Source organism: Raphanus sativus, chromosome 2 (assembly GCF_000801105.2).
Source record: "Raphanus sativus cultivar WK10039 chromosome 2, ASM80110v3, whole genome shotgun sequence".
Taxonomy (NCBI): domain Eukaryota; kingdom Viridiplantae; phylum Streptophyta; class Magnoliopsida; order Brassicales; family Brassicaceae; genus Raphanus; species Raphanus sativus.
The window spans coordinates 22,762,404-22,776,939 of NC_079512.1; the positions used below are offsets into that span (position 1 = coordinate 22,762,404).

A 14,536-nucleotide genomic window follows, 5' to 3' on the forward strand; every position below is an offset into this window, starting at 1 on the left:
TTTTTGTACACCGCGTCTCCAAATCTATACTCTTCCCAAAAGTTGCTTCATTATTTTGCATCCACATCAGCAAGCTAACATCCAATCATAAAGTGCCACGTGTCCCACATCATCGTAGCTTTGAACAGGTATTTTTTTTCAGTTGGTTCTTATATCAATTTAAATTAACTATTTTCGAAGACATAATAATTAAAAGTTTGTTCCAAAAAATATAATTAAAAAAAGTTAATAATTTCCGCAAATTTTCATAATTTCTTCACAAAATCTGCAAAACATAAAAAAAACATCAATAAATAAAAAACAAACCATATATCTTTCCCTCTAGTATTTTATTGTGTTTCCTTAATTTCTTTAAATAAACTGAAGCACGTGGTCCAGACCACTTCGATACTTTCTTCATTTGGTTCACAAAATATCGTTATGCGATGATTGACATTTGCGTCGGTGAGTGAGACCACCACCACCACTTTTCATCTAATCTAAACTTCGCGCGTGGAGTAACAAAATCCTCGCGCTCGATTATAACACGTGTCACTATCTCAAAACACCCACGTCGGTCAGTCTCATCCAAACTACCGAGAGAGAAGACTCCCGGGCTATCCAAAACTTTCCCTGATTAGTTTTTCTCGGGAAAATTTTCTGGCAGAGGAAGGGAAACTCGGCCATGATTCTGAGGAAAGTATGGGGATCGGTGTGGAGCCGATCGAATAGCGGCAAGGATCCGGCGAGCCAGAGCGCGATTCAGGTTCCTTTGTCGCCATCGTCGTCTTCTTCTCTTGGTGTGTTCGATCATCTACCGATGGATATTCTGATCCAGATTCTGATGCTGCTGGAGCCAAGAGACGCGGTGAGATTGATCTTAGCTTGCAGGGCGTGGAGATGTCTGGCTGGTGGTAACCGTCTCTGGATATTCTATCTCCAGTGTTCGCAGGAGTCTTGGGACTCCATCTTCTTCGCCGAGACAAGTTTGCGTTCTGGTTATCCTCTCCGGTGAGATTACGAATTCGCTATTGGGGGATTGTCATCGTTTAGTAGCTAGTGATGATCTCCTTGTTTTTGATTAGTCAATAGGTGAATCAGTGTGTGTTTGGGGATGATTATAAGATAAATCTAGGTTTAGTATCAATGTATGTGTTTGGAGGTGATTATAAGACAATTCAAGGTTTAATAGATATTTTTTTGCAGAATCAATGTATGTGTTTGGAGATGATTATAAGATAATTCAATGTTTAGTAGCTTTTTTTTTGCAGAATGCTTTCTAGTCAATCAGGAGAGTTATCTTTCATGCGCATTTATGGTCAGAGGGAACAAGTTCCTGGCTCTATAATCATTGATGGTATGCTTTGTTTTTTTTTTGTTGTTCTGTACAATGAAATTGTGAATACCTATTGAATTTGTATAGTAGAGTTTCAAGTTCTTCGTTTATTTCTTTCGTTTAGGTGGTTCTGGATATTGCAAGTTTGGTTGGAGCAAGTATGCTTCACCTTCTGGACGTTCTGCTACTTTTCTGGTGAGATAATCTTTGGTACTGGGGCAGTTTTACTATTTTTTATTAAAAGAAAGTTAGTAAGATTGCCTGTTCTCTCTTGCACACAAGATAGTTCTTACTAGTTTGATCGCCAGGAATTTGGCAACATTGAGTCACCGATTTACGCCAGGCTTCAACAGTTCTTTGCAACCATTTTCACCAGGTTTTGTTTTTGTCCTTTTGTTGAAGTAACATCTGGCTTTGTATTACTTGCCTAAGTAAAATGGGGATATGGTTTCTAATGTGATAATTTTCTTACAGGATGCAGGTTAAGCCCTCTATGCAGCCAATAGTGGTGTCACTACCCCTCTGTCATTTTGATGGTTAGCTACTGATTTTAGGTCTTTATCTTCAAGATTACATCTTTTTGGTTCCGCGTTTTAAGTTTTTCTTTAATTTTGTTTTCAGATACTGAATCAGCCAAGGCATCAAGGCGGCAACTTAAGACTGCTATCCTAAATGTCTTGTTTGACATGAATGTTCCTGCAGTGTGCGCAGTTAACCAGGTGAGCCTTTTTTCACTTTTAAGTTCTCTCTACTGATTCAGAGCAGTGTTTTTCTCAGAGAGATTCATTCACCGTCTTTATAGCCTCATTTTCCACGATTAAACCCAGTAGAAATAATATAATGTGTTTTCTTTTTATATACTTGAATTTGATACATAACCAACTGGAGATAGTACTATGCATTCCTTATAACATGATTGGTTTTATATATTACAGTCGTACGCAAATTATGAATGATCTGTGCTATATTTTCAGGCTGTTTTAGCCCTATATGCTGCACGGCGGACATCAGGAATTGTTGTTAACATTGGTTTTCAAGTCATAACCATTCTTCCAAGTAGGCTGTTTTTCTCCTTTATGATTCATTTTTAATCCTCAGACGACTTTTAGCGACTTAGTACTGAATTTGATTAATTGTGTCAAAAAGATGTATAAGTGAACATTTCAAATTCCTATAAAAAATCCCTTGTGTATCCATCTGATTCTCTCTGCACAATTCACGTGTGTCTAAGCAAATTACTCCTGCTGTGTGGTTTCCAGTTTTGCATGGCAAGGTGATGCGCCAGATAGGTGTAGAAATCATTGGTTTTGGAGCGTTGAAACTCACGGGATTCCTTAAGGAGAAGATGCAAGAGAACAACATTACCTTCCAATCGCTCTACACTGTTCGTACTTTAAAAGAGGTATTTGACTAACATGTTCCTGGTAGCAAATAATTACCTAGGTTTTCCATTGTATATGGCTCTTTTGTAAATCAAAGTAAGGTTCATCCCCGCACGAGGGCTGTACATTATGTACAATGTCCCCTAAATTATTTATTAAAAATTAAACATAAGAAGTAACTGACCATAGTTCTTTCTTGTAAGTTGGTTTACCTGATGCTTTTTGTTATGCGAACGTAGAACCTGTGTTATGTGGCGCTCGACTATAAAGCTGAACTTTCAAGGGACACTCAAGCTTCAATGAAAGTTGCGGGTGAAGGATGGTTTACTCTGTCAAAGGAGCGTTTTCAGACAGGGGAGATATTATTCCAACCACGTCTTGCTGGACTGTAAGGCCTACCCTACTTATTACCCATCAGTGATTAAGAAAGATAAATGCTTGAAGCTTCTCTAGGATATGGCATCTGAAGTTCTGAAACTAGAAATGATGTTATCTGACCATACTGTATACTCAGATTACATCATTGTAGTTGTGTTTTTGTGAAAATCTACAAAGATTGACCATTTTAAAATATATTATTTGATTGGTTTTTGTCATTGTGAAAACAGACGTGCAATGAGTTTACACCAGGCAGTCTCGCTCTGTATGGACCATTGTGATGCAGCTGGAGTTACAGGTGATGATAGCTGGTTCAAGACTGTAGTATTGGCTGGAGGAAGCGCATGTTTGCCAGGACTTGCAGGTACAATAATATATTACCTCTTTTGTAATCCCATGAATTTTGCATACAACTTGAAACATCTTTGATACTCAATCACCCAGAATAGAGTTCCTCCGGGTGGCAATTTAACTGACATGCCTGTGCGGTTTTTGTCTTGTGAGCTGTATCCAGAAAGGCTAGAGAAAGAACTGCACGACCACCTTCCTTCTTATATATGCAACGGAGTCAGAGTAATCCCTCCTCCTTGCGGCGTGGACTCAGCATGGCATGGAGCAAAGCTTATCAGTAACGTAAGTCGATATTACATTGTTGTATTGATGATATTCGTGAGTTTACAGTTAAGCGACGCATCCCTCTCTCTCAACCTCCGTAGCGGTTTTAATACCAACAGATTATTTCTCAAGTACTACTGTACTGTCTGAAACATATCTCAAACGTTATATTGTCACTAAAGATGTGTAGTATATCCCTTTTCTGAGATATTTAACATACCACGTCTGAAGCTCACGCAATTGCATGTTTATTAATTACTATGTGCAGTTAAGCACGTTTCCTGGTCCTTGGTGTATCACAAGGAAGCAGTTCCGTCGCAAATCAAGACTAATGTGGTGAATCTCTCAGAAGTTTTCTTCTCTTCACGACCGAGCTATTCTGTTAGTGAGAGAGAGACAGTTAATAGTTGCCTGCAAATAGTTCCAAGGTACTTTACATGTCTGAATGTATAGTTATAGTGTTCCAATATTGATTGTCCTCCATAGACATACAAAACCATTACGAAGAATTAAGTTTGTTACATTTACTTATACATACTCTGTTCAAAATAAACCATTTTGAAACCCATTGCTGATTTATGTATATTTAATCTTTTCACAATCTTCGTAATAGTATTTACTTCATCGGTCGGTTTATAGAAGAAGAGACACTGATACACAAAAGTCCTACGAATAAATAATCATTATAAGTTTTTGAAGTTCTCTAAATCATAGGATATACAGAGACTCTTCCTCAGGTTATTACAAGCTGCATTACAGACATCTAGCTATATCGGCCTTAAAACAACTTAACAACCACCAGTACAGCTGCTGAAATTGTCATCCAAACATGAGAACAAGCGGTGGGAGTGGCTGCGTTTAGGTCTGAAGCTGAAATGGGAGGCAGAGCGGGGCACTCAAGGCCTTCTTTACCTTCTCGACACTCGTTAGAGAAAATTCCAGGCGGGTATTTTCCATAGATATTGATGTAACTGAACATAGTGTTCGCACAATCTGAGGCCATGTCGTTGATCTGTTCGGCGTAAGGACACGCAAAGTCCTTCAAGGAAGAGCAACATTCCTTTGCCGGGAATTTGGGACCTTTGCATTGGCTTGTTATAATGGTGTAGTTCATAAACTCGAAGTTCACGGGACATTCTGCTACCACGGATAAAAAAAGAAGAAGAGGAAAGCCAAATTATACACTCAGATAGCCAAGAAAGTAAAGAATTTTATAAGCATAAACACACAGAAAACATCCAGGGATAGAGAAAGGAGAATCAAAATTATGCATATGGATCCATATAGATGCAGGAATCGTTATGTAAGGGAACTTTAAATAAGATCTTCATGCATGCAAAGAAAATCAATTTAAATAATAAAAACGAGTTCAGGAAAGCCGAGAAGAACTTGCTTTTCTGGGCCTGAAGTAGATTTCTTCCTGTAAGCAAATTCTGAGATTCGATTTCGAGCACACCATCTGCAATAAAAAAAAATTAAAAGAAAAACAAGAAAACTAACCAAATTGACTGAGAACATTCAAACAGTTATTTGGGGAAGAAAAGAATTAACAAAGTGTTACCGGAGATAAAAGTAGAGGATGAGAAAGGTGAAAGTATTGCGAGTGAAAGAAAGAAGAAAAGAGCTCTACAGAGGAAGTTGAGCTCCATTTGTTCTTTAGTCACACACAGAGTGACTAAGCAGCTATCACGAAGCTAGCCACCAAGTTAGGTACAGAGAAAGAGAAAGAGAGACTGAAAACTAAATAAATAGAGAGAGAGAGGTTGATGACATATTTTTGACATTGGATTACAGCCTTACAAGGACGCGGAAACCTGCGAGCCTTTAATGTAACGTTCTCAAACGATGACGTTGCCTGGTATTCTATTTGTTGCTACTGTATATCAGTATAGTATCAGTATGATGCCAAATTATAGATGATATAATATACTAATATTTAACTTAATTTTCCTATATGTTTCACTTGCACCTGTAGAACATCCCCATTAGGGGTTCCCACCTCCAAACTCTCACATATTCCTAAAAAAAATACTAAAATAATCATGGACTCCACCTAAATTGAATTCATCTCACAGAAGTGTTTCTCAGTGAATCCTTTTTATCACTGTTTCGCGGGTTCCACGTCATGTGGTGGCCCGCAGTTGGTTCGATTATTTTTTTTTATCACTGTTTTGTGGGTTCCACGTCATATGGTGGCCCGCAGTTGGTTCGATTATTATTTAAAAAAAAAAAAATCAGACATAAAAAAAATAATAAAAAATACTTTTGTGAACTCCCCCGTAGAGTTCATTGATGCAGATGCCCTTACAAACTTACAGCAAAAAAAAAACTAATAAATAAATTAATTTTGTATGTTCATCACATTTTTAAGAATGTGTGTAAGATATTTCTCTACCATTCTTTTTTGAACATACAAAATCATTATCAAAGTTTCAAAAAAAAAATCATTACTCTGTCACACTCTTTGAATTTGAAATCCTGTTTTGAGCAAGGATTAAGCCAGAAAAAAATTATTAACTTGGGCTTGCTACTGCTCCTTTCTGTGACATCTAATGTCATATAGTACCCCCTTACCTGTTCTTTCCTCAATATGAGTATTTATTCACATGCGGTGAGAGTTTGCTCTATGTTGAAGTCCATTATTTACAGAAACCTAGTGGAAAGAAATGAACATTTTAGAAGGCAAGAAGAAAAAGCACTCAAATCTACAAATAGCAATTGCAACTTGAGTCCTACATTTACCCTAGCAACTTTTAGGTAAGAAATTTATCTTGACAAGTTGATGACGCAATTTAAAAACAATCTTCTTTAATGAAACCTAGCCAAGCTAACTTTTAGTACACCGTTTTTATTCACCATATTCTCTACTCTCATGACTTCTCTAGTTGGGATAAACCACAAGGGCCAATAAGAATTAAAGACCGTATAAACTTGTTTAGATATCATGTAACTGTGTTGGTCCAAAATTATTTCATTGTTAATTAGTTAAGCCATCAAGCAATGAATACTATTTGCAAACTTTGTATGCTCTTCATTCACACTAGCAAGAGAGTAACACATCTTAATCATAATAGCCAATTATTGGCTCAAAGCATTGCAGTATCTCAACAAGGCATAGTAAAAAAAAGCTCATTTACACACCCCAACACACGATATCAGTATAGTATGATGCCAAATTATAGACGATATAATATAATATTTAACTTAATTTTCCTATAGGTTCCTATAGGTTACACTTACACCGTTACAAACTTACAGCAAAAAAGCTGATAAATAAATTAAAATAGGATATGATGGTGATGAATGGTATATTAATTTTGTATGTTCATTACATTTTTAAGAATGTGGTGTAAGATATTTCTCTACCATTCTTTTTTGAACATACAAAACCATTACTCTGTCAAACTCTTTGAATTTGAAATCCTGTTTTGAGCAAGGATTAAGCCAGAAAAAATTATTAACCTGGGCTTGCTACTGCTCCTTTCTGTGACATCTAATGTCATATAGTACCCCCTTACCTGTTCTTTCCTCAATATGAGTATTTATTCACATGCGGTGAGAGTTTGCTCTATGTTGAAGTCCATTATTTACAGAAACCTAGTGGAAAGAAATGAACATTTTAAAGTCAAGACGAAAAAAGCATTCGAATCTACAAATAGCAATAGGCAACTTGAGTCCTACTTTACCTGAGCAGCTATAGGTAAGAAATCTTTCCTGGCAAGTTGTTGACCCAATTTTTAGAAACAATCTTCTTTAATGGAACATAACCCAACTTAGATTTAGTTGAGTTTGAAAAAAACAAATAAACATCTTAGCTAACTTGTTGAATACTTTAGTACACCATATTCTACATTCATGACTTCTCTAGTTGAACAACCATAAGATAGTAAAATCCACATGTCATTTGATCCCCTTAAAACCTGACTGATATTGGATCCCCTTAAAAAACCTGATTGTCGTCTATCAATTTTTCGAAAATAGTCTCGACATGCAACAGAAAAATGTAATAAAGAGTTGAAAAAGTCGAGAACATAACATTATACAGTGATAACAAACTTTACTTTGACGTTTTTGTATCCCAATCAACAAACTGTTAAGTCGAGAACATAACAAACTGATAAAAGTTTTCTCTCTGGGAAGAAAATAAAAGTCAGCAATTACTTTAAAAGATGGTGATGATGTTTTGTGGAAACATTGGATTTTGTCATGCGATATTATATATCGAAACTGAAGAGATGTAACCATCTTCACCATGAAGATGTAAACATTGGGTAGTTTAGCTAACTTCATGAATGCTTTAGTACACAATTTTTATTCACTTTATTCTACTCTCGTGACTTCTCTAGTTGGACAAACCATAGGGGCAAATAGGAATCAAAAACCGTATAAAATTGTTTGGATCATGTAACTGTGTTGGTCCAAAATCGTTTCACTGTAGTAAAATAGTTAACCCACTAAGCAATGAAATATTATTTGCAAACTTTGTATGCTCTCATTCAAACTAGCAAGAGGAGTGACGCATCTTAATCATAAATAGCCAATTATTGGCTCAAATGGCATTGCAGTATCTCAACAAGGCATAGTAAAAAGCTCGTGCACACATCCCAACACACGGCTTGAGATAATAAAAGTGATAAAGTAAAAGCCACACTCTAGTTTTTTTTACCCTTCTTATTTCTCATCTTCTTAGACAATGTGCAATGCACTCGTGCGGATCCATTATATTCCCCGCTCATCCCATAGCATACTCCTCGGTCCAGGAACGGGCAGTGGTCTCGTACTTGGCTCGGTCTGTCTTGTATATGTGAGCTATTTCTGGAACCAGAGGATCATCAGGGTTTGGATCTGTCAACAATGCGCATATGGACAGAAGAACCTGTGGAAAATGTAACACCAACTCTTTTCTTAGCACTTTAAGCTGAATATGCAAATTTTAAGAATGTAATCATATAACCAACCAGTGTATCTTCAAGCAATTCACTAATGTAAACATATACGATAGTTTTATGTGATCAATATTGATAATGAAGGCCTTGACCAACTAACTCCTAATGAAACAGATGGGCCCTTCGAGATTTACTAGACTAATACCATATCACGAGTACGTACTTAAACGACCTAAATCTAAGCTCAATCCTTAGTCGAAAGTGCATGACCATAACATAAAAAGAGCAAGAAGAAGCAGACTCATGAGTATGGATCAGTGAAACAGACTGATGATCACCTTGGATATAAGTGCACCGCCCCACTGCTCTCTCAGAATGTCAATCCAGATGTTCCCGTCACTGTCGATATTCGGGTGATAAACCTTAGTAAGGAAAGAAACCTGCATCATAAACAACCACTGATGAATGATTACCAAAGAAAAAATGGACCAACACTCGCTCTAAGCACAAAGGTGGACGATAAACAAATTCAATAAGCTCCACGTGCCAAAAAAAAAATTGTTACGTACCTCTGGTGGCCCGTAGGGGTAATTGGGTGGGAACTGAACAGAAAGAAGAAACACACCTCCGGCAAATGGGCTATCAGTTGGACCCATGATAGCTGCTTGCCAGTGAAATATATCATCTCCCACAGGACCTAATAGCATCATTAAATTTCATTAGAATCTAAATAGCAACTGATACCGAGTTCAACTTCTTAGTCTCAGTAAGTAGGTGTGTCTTATAAAGTACAAAAGATCCCAACTTCAAAAGCAATTATACAAAACCAAGTGTTTAAAGTGGCGGTTTAAAGTCTACAAAAGATGGCTCACCGGCACTGCATGAGTCTGGGGGATCCCTCTGCATGTCCATAAGGTCTTTGTTAATCCTTTTCATAGCCATAGCTTGAAGTGTCCTCGCTGCTGTTAGCTACATATAATCAACAGAGGATTATAAATATAATATTAATATAAAACGATTCAAGCAAGTTTGTTAATCAGCCGATGATATGCCACTAGAAGAATTCAAGATAGAACAAACACATGGATCGAAACAAAGATTTGTTGGAGTTTGTGGTTAAGAAAAAGAAACTCGCCTTCAGAAAAAGAGAAGAATATATAAGATCTAAGAATTGATTGAATATATTAGACCTCACGTCTTAGATACATCATGTATATAGTTAAGGCTTTTATCAAATACTCCCTCTGTTTCAAAATACTTGATGTTTTGAACATATGCACAAGAATTAAGATATACTCTCTTTTCTAAAAAGTAATATCTAATCTATTAATTTAGGGATTATCTACTATTTGAAGTTCTCATTTAAATTTTGGACTCTTTCATAGTTGTTGCTAGAATATATCATGCCTCCTATATAATGCAACCTACCAACTTAAATTAAACCAAATATTAACCAACATAGATTAGTTAAACCTAACCAGTAACACTTTTATAATATTTTTGGTTAATCTCTTAATATAATTAGATCATATAAAACTGAACCACTTTTAAATCAACGAGTTTTATATCATTCCAGACATAAGAAAAAAAATATCCGACTCATTTACAACGTAAGTATACAAAGACCGTGTATGCTTATGCTCATTGATCTTCCAAAAACCAAATAATTGTGGCATAGACCAACATAGGCTCATGTTCGTATCACTAACTTTACTTCCATATATTTACTCTTCACCTACATCATATCACAACATACACAGTTCTGCAAGAACATGATTTTTTTTTGTTCAAACAACCAAATAATGGTGGCATATGGTCAGTAGATTTTTTAAATATGTTTTTTATATATTACATTTTACGAGACTATGTGTATAAGTTTTTTTTTTTGAAAAAGGGCATAACTATGTGTATAAGTTAAAAGGTAAAAAGTGTGACAAGGCAAATTATTATACTAAAAATGAAAAAAGATTAAATACAAACTAATAACAAGTACAACACAAATTATAACACTATTAAATTCTATATATATTTAATAAAATATTATATATATGTCTAATATGTATATATATATAAATGTTACACAAAATATATATAATATTATATACACATATTATATATACCATATATTATTAATTGAAATTTGACAAATCAATTTCCGCCCTTTAGGGCGGGTCCTAATCTAGTTATAAATATAATTCAGCCAATCTTTAAAAATAAGTATAAAACATCATTGGTCACACAGTTTTCAATAAAACTAAAATTAATATAAAATATCAAAACATCATTTATTTTGAAACATCACAAACCTTCTAAAACATCATCTATTTTGGAACAGATGGAGTAAATGGAATTTTTCTGTTTTTAAGAAAGCTAATTTAATTATTTTCTATTTTTTATTCTTTGATATGATTTCCAACTCGATCGATTTCCTTTTTATTTCTAGAAAAGGTGACTATCTTTTTTTTTTCCTTTTGATGCAGGTTGTTTCAATCTTCATTTAAATCCCTAGTGACTAATTGTGACCTAACCTTCCTTTCTTCGGGCTTTGAACTGATCTTCGGAAATTTTAAAGGGGTTAGTTTCGAAGATGAAGTTCAACGGTCGATACGCTTTAAATAGATTCTTGAGCGGCGAAGCGAGAGCTAGGTTCCTCATGGGCCAATTATAAGGCCCAGTATTATACCGGCTGATTTATATGATTGCTCAACCGGATTGGATATTGGATCCCTTTAAAACTTATTGTCGACTAATAAACCGACTGATCGCATCAATTTTTGAAAATAACATTATACTGATAACTAACTTCACTTTGACGTTTATGTATCCCGATATGGAAATACATATTATCATTACCAGACACATAATATTTTTTTTTTCTTTAGGTGTTTGCTACTTGTGTAGTTTTGGTGGACCTTTTTGATGCAAATTGAGTTATCATCTCTGTTAATTTTCATTTCGAGTTATATACTCTTTGTATTTTGATTAATTTATGAGTGTGAAGGTTACAAAGTAAGGTTATGAACCTTGAACTCAAGGGCCATGCTGATAGTGTGGATTTGAGACTCAAAAAAACCTGATCTGGCTGCTACTGCTTCTCGTGATAAAAGCTTTCTGTCTCTGGGAAGAAAATAAAAGTTAGCATATGTTAAAAAGATGCTGGTGATCGATGTTTTGTGGAAACATTAGGGTTTCGTCATGCGCAAATGAAAGAGATGCAACCATATTCTACACTATAAAGAGCTAAACACTGGGTTTAGCTAACATTTTGAATACTACTCTCATGACTACTAGTTGGACAAACCTTAAGGGCCAATAGGAATCAAAAACAGTGTAAACTTATTGGTCCAAAAATCATTTCACTGTTACTAAAATAGTTAAATCCACCAAGCAATGAACATGAAATTCATTTCATACTAGCATTCCAATTATTTCACTCAAAGCATTCCAATATCTCAACAAGGCATAGTAAAAAGCTCATGTGCACAGCTTAAGATAATAAAAGTTTTTTTTTCCAGTCTTATTTCTCCTCTTCTTAGACAAAGTGCAATGCACTCGTGAGGATCCATTATTGCTAATCGCTCATCCCATAGCATACTTGTGGGTCCAGACACTGGCAGTGGTCTCGTACTTGGCTCGGTCTGTCTTGTACATGTGAGCAATTTCTGGAACCAGAGGATCATCAGGGTTTGGATCTGTCAACAGTGAGCAGATCGACAGAAGAACCTGCGAAAAAAATGTAACACCCAACTATTATGCAAACTATCAACCGAATATCATCACTAATGTAAACATATAAAAATGGAAATCCAGATGTAATGTCATCAATATTGATAACGAAGGCCTTGATCATTATAACAAAAGGTAATTAACTCCTAAATAAAAGAGATGGCCCTTCCAATTACTGGACAGATACCATATCACGAGTACTTAGACGACCTGACCCAAAATCTAAAGCTTGATTTCTTTACTCAAAAACGAACGTACAAAGGCATAACAGAGACCAAAAAAAAATAAGAAAAAGGGTGGAAGAGAGTGATGATGGAGTACCTTGGATAAGGAAAGTGCAGGGCTCCACTGCTCTTTGAGAATGTCAAGACAGATGCTCCCATTACTGTTGATGTTGGGGTGATAAACCTTAGTGCGGAAAGAAACCTGCATCACCACACACACACACACACACAGAGATGCTACAGGAAAACATTCACAAAGATGAATTATAAAAAACAAAAAAAAAAGCTCGACAATACAAAAACTTGGGTGTTACCTTAGGTGGCTTGAAGGGGTAATCAGTTGGGAAGTGAATGGAAACAAGAAACACACCTCCCGCGAATGGGCTATCACTTGGACCCATTATAGTTGCTTGCCAGTGGAACATATCATCTCCCACAGGACCTTTAAAAAAACAACAATATCATTAGAATCTAGAAAAGAATCATTATCCTAAGAAACTGACACTGATAGCTAAAAGATCATACTAACTCACCAGCACTGCATGAGACTGGAGGATCCTTTTGCATGTCCCTAAGCTCCCTGTTAATCCGATACGAAGCCATACCTTACAAACACTCAAGAGAATCTAAATCAAGCGGATCAGAGAAGATTAGTAACTAAAGATTACACTTTTATGAAGCCAAATCATCGAACAATTCAGAAACTTGTATAAAAAATAGCGCATCAGTGAAACGTTAACAGTACGAGGAAATGAATATGGAGAAAAGATCAACGACGAAGATGATCCAGATCGAACTAACTGTGACCTAACCTTTCTTTCTTTAGGGTTTTGAATTTGTTGATCTTTGGAAATCTCAAAGGGCTCTCTCGGTTGTTTCGAAAGATGAAGAGTGTTGGAGCAGCAGCAGTCGATACCGCTTTAAATAGATTCGGTGAAGCTTTGCCACGTACCGAGTGATAGGTTCCTTCATGGGCCCATTACACGGCCCAAGTTCGATCGGCTGATTATGTAACTGAAAATGTAATTAAACGACTCTACCATTATTATCGTAACGAACATTTTTTTTTTAAACTTAAAAATCGTAACGAATTTTACTCTGACGTTTATGTATCCCCCAATAAATATTATCATTACCACACACATGATATGTTTTTTTTTTCTTCTTCGGTGCAAATTGAGTTATCATCCTTTGTTATTGTCACTTTGAATTATGTACTCTCTTTTTTTTTTTTTTTAAACTCTTTTTTTTTTGCTAAAAGGTAAATATCATTACGAAAATAAAACGTTTGAGTTATGTACTCTTTGTAATTTGATTATTAATTTACGACTGTTATAGATTAAGGTTAAGGACCTTGAACTCAAGGGCCGTGCTGTAGTGTCAGCTTTGTTGGGACCTAGAAGGCTAGAGAACAACACGCCTGATCTGGCTGCTACGGCCTCTCATGATAAACGTGTGGCAAGTAAATAAAAGTCATGCGAAACTCAACAAAGTTTTAAGCTTTGATTTGTGACCACGTTTTATAAAAAAATATTGGTGAAATTACTTATTCCTCATTTTTACACATGAGATTACAGACATATGGGTCTCACCCTATTCATCTTATTTTTTTAAGAATGAAAAAAAAAATTATGAAGAAAAAAATCTTCCAATTTCGATGAGGAATGAATTGAACATAAAATTATTGTTCAAAAAAAGAAAAAAAAAGAATTGAACATAAAATCTCTATTTTTGATTATCCATTTCTTCAACTGAATTTTTATTCATTATTGTTTTTCCTATTCAATTAAGTGGTTACCAGTTGAAATGTTATCCTTTTTTTTGAAATGTTATCCCTTCATTAATTAACGAAAAAGTCTTCTTTTTCTTTTACGAAAAACATCGTCAAATTACTTATTTTGAAACCTATAGCGTATATATCCACTTTGTAAGAAAATAATTTTTTTACCTTTTTATAAAAAGTTAAGCCAATTAATATAAGCTTTGTATACAACATCTTTATTTACATTT

At 35.4% G+C, this 14,536-nt stretch overlaps 4 protein-coding genes across 6 annotated transcripts; 1 reads left to right on the forward strand and 3 right to left on the reverse strand.

The window, feature by feature from the left end:
* The first annotated feature begins 516 nt into the window (after nt 1-516).
* LOC108843565 (actin-related protein 8) lies at nt 517-4,291 on the forward strand. Its single transcript, XM_018616793.2, has 12 exons — nt 517-990; nt 1,251-1,336; nt 1,440-1,510; nt 1,624-1,691; nt 1,790-1,851; nt 1,937-2,034; nt 2,290-2,371; nt 2,575-2,717; nt 2,937-3,085; nt 3,306-3,439; nt 3,590-3,708; nt 3,959-4,291. Exons 1-12 carry the CDS (start codon nt 665-667, stop codon nt 4,028-4,030), a joined length of 1,410 nt encoding a protein of 469 aa, XP_018472295.1. The 5' UTR covers nt 517-664; the 3' UTR covers nt 4,031-4,291.
* Nucleotides 4,292-4,354: 63 nt separating this feature from the next.
* Nucleotides 4,355-5,482, reverse strand: LOC108843566 (GPI-anchored protein LLG1). Its single transcript, XM_018616794.2, has 3 exons — nt 5,252-5,482; nt 5,084-5,149; nt 4,355-4,827 (listed from the first exon to the last, which is right to left on the reverse strand). Exons 1-3 carry the CDS (start codon nt 5,337-5,339, stop codon nt 4,469-4,471), a joined length of 513 nt encoding a protein of 170 aa, XP_018472296.1. The 5' UTR covers nt 5,340-5,482; the 3' UTR covers nt 4,355-4,468.
* Nucleotides 5,483-8,213: 2,731 nt separating this feature from the next.
* Nucleotides 8,214-9,815, reverse strand: LOC108840282 (ubiquitin-conjugating enzyme E2-17 kDa-like). 2 transcript variants are annotated; one of them, XM_018613118.2, is made up of 5 exons: nt 9,712-9,815; nt 9,449-9,545; nt 9,146-9,273; nt 8,915-9,016; nt 8,214-8,566 (listed from the first exon to the last, which is right to left on the reverse strand). In XM_018613118.2, exons 2-5 carry the CDS (start codon nt 9,516-9,518, stop codon nt 8,423-8,425), a joined length of 444 nt encoding a protein of 147 aa, XP_018468620.1. In that variant the 5' UTR covers nt 9,519-9,545; nt 9,712-9,815; the 3' UTR covers nt 8,214-8,422. The 2 variants fall into 2 exon arrangements, with proteins under 2 accessions (XP_018468620.1, XP_056860423.1); XM_057004443.1 differs by lacking the exon at nt 9,712-9,815 and adding an exon at nt 9,659-9,677.
* Nucleotides 9,816-11,928: 2,113 nt separating this feature from the next.
* LOC108840161 (ubiquitin-conjugating enzyme E2 30-like) lies at nt 11,929-13,413 on the reverse strand. Of its 2 annotated transcripts, none has more exons than XM_018612989.2 (5): nt 13,339-13,413; nt 13,060-13,131; nt 12,841-12,968; nt 12,624-12,728; nt 11,929-12,299 (listed from the first exon to the last, which is right to left on the reverse strand). In XM_018612989.2, the coding sequence occupies exons 2-5, from the start codon at nt 13,127-13,129 to the stop codon at nt 12,156-12,158; spliced, it is 447 nt and encodes a 148-aa protein (XP_018468491.1). In that variant the 5' UTR covers nt 13,130-13,131; nt 13,339-13,413; the 3' UTR covers nt 11,929-12,155. The 2 variants fall into 2 exon arrangements, with proteins under 2 accessions (XP_018468491.1, XP_018468492.1); XM_018612990.2 differs by having other exon boundaries at nt 13,060-13,152; nt 13,339-13,411.
* Nucleotides 13,414-14,536: the final 1,123 nt, after the last annotated feature.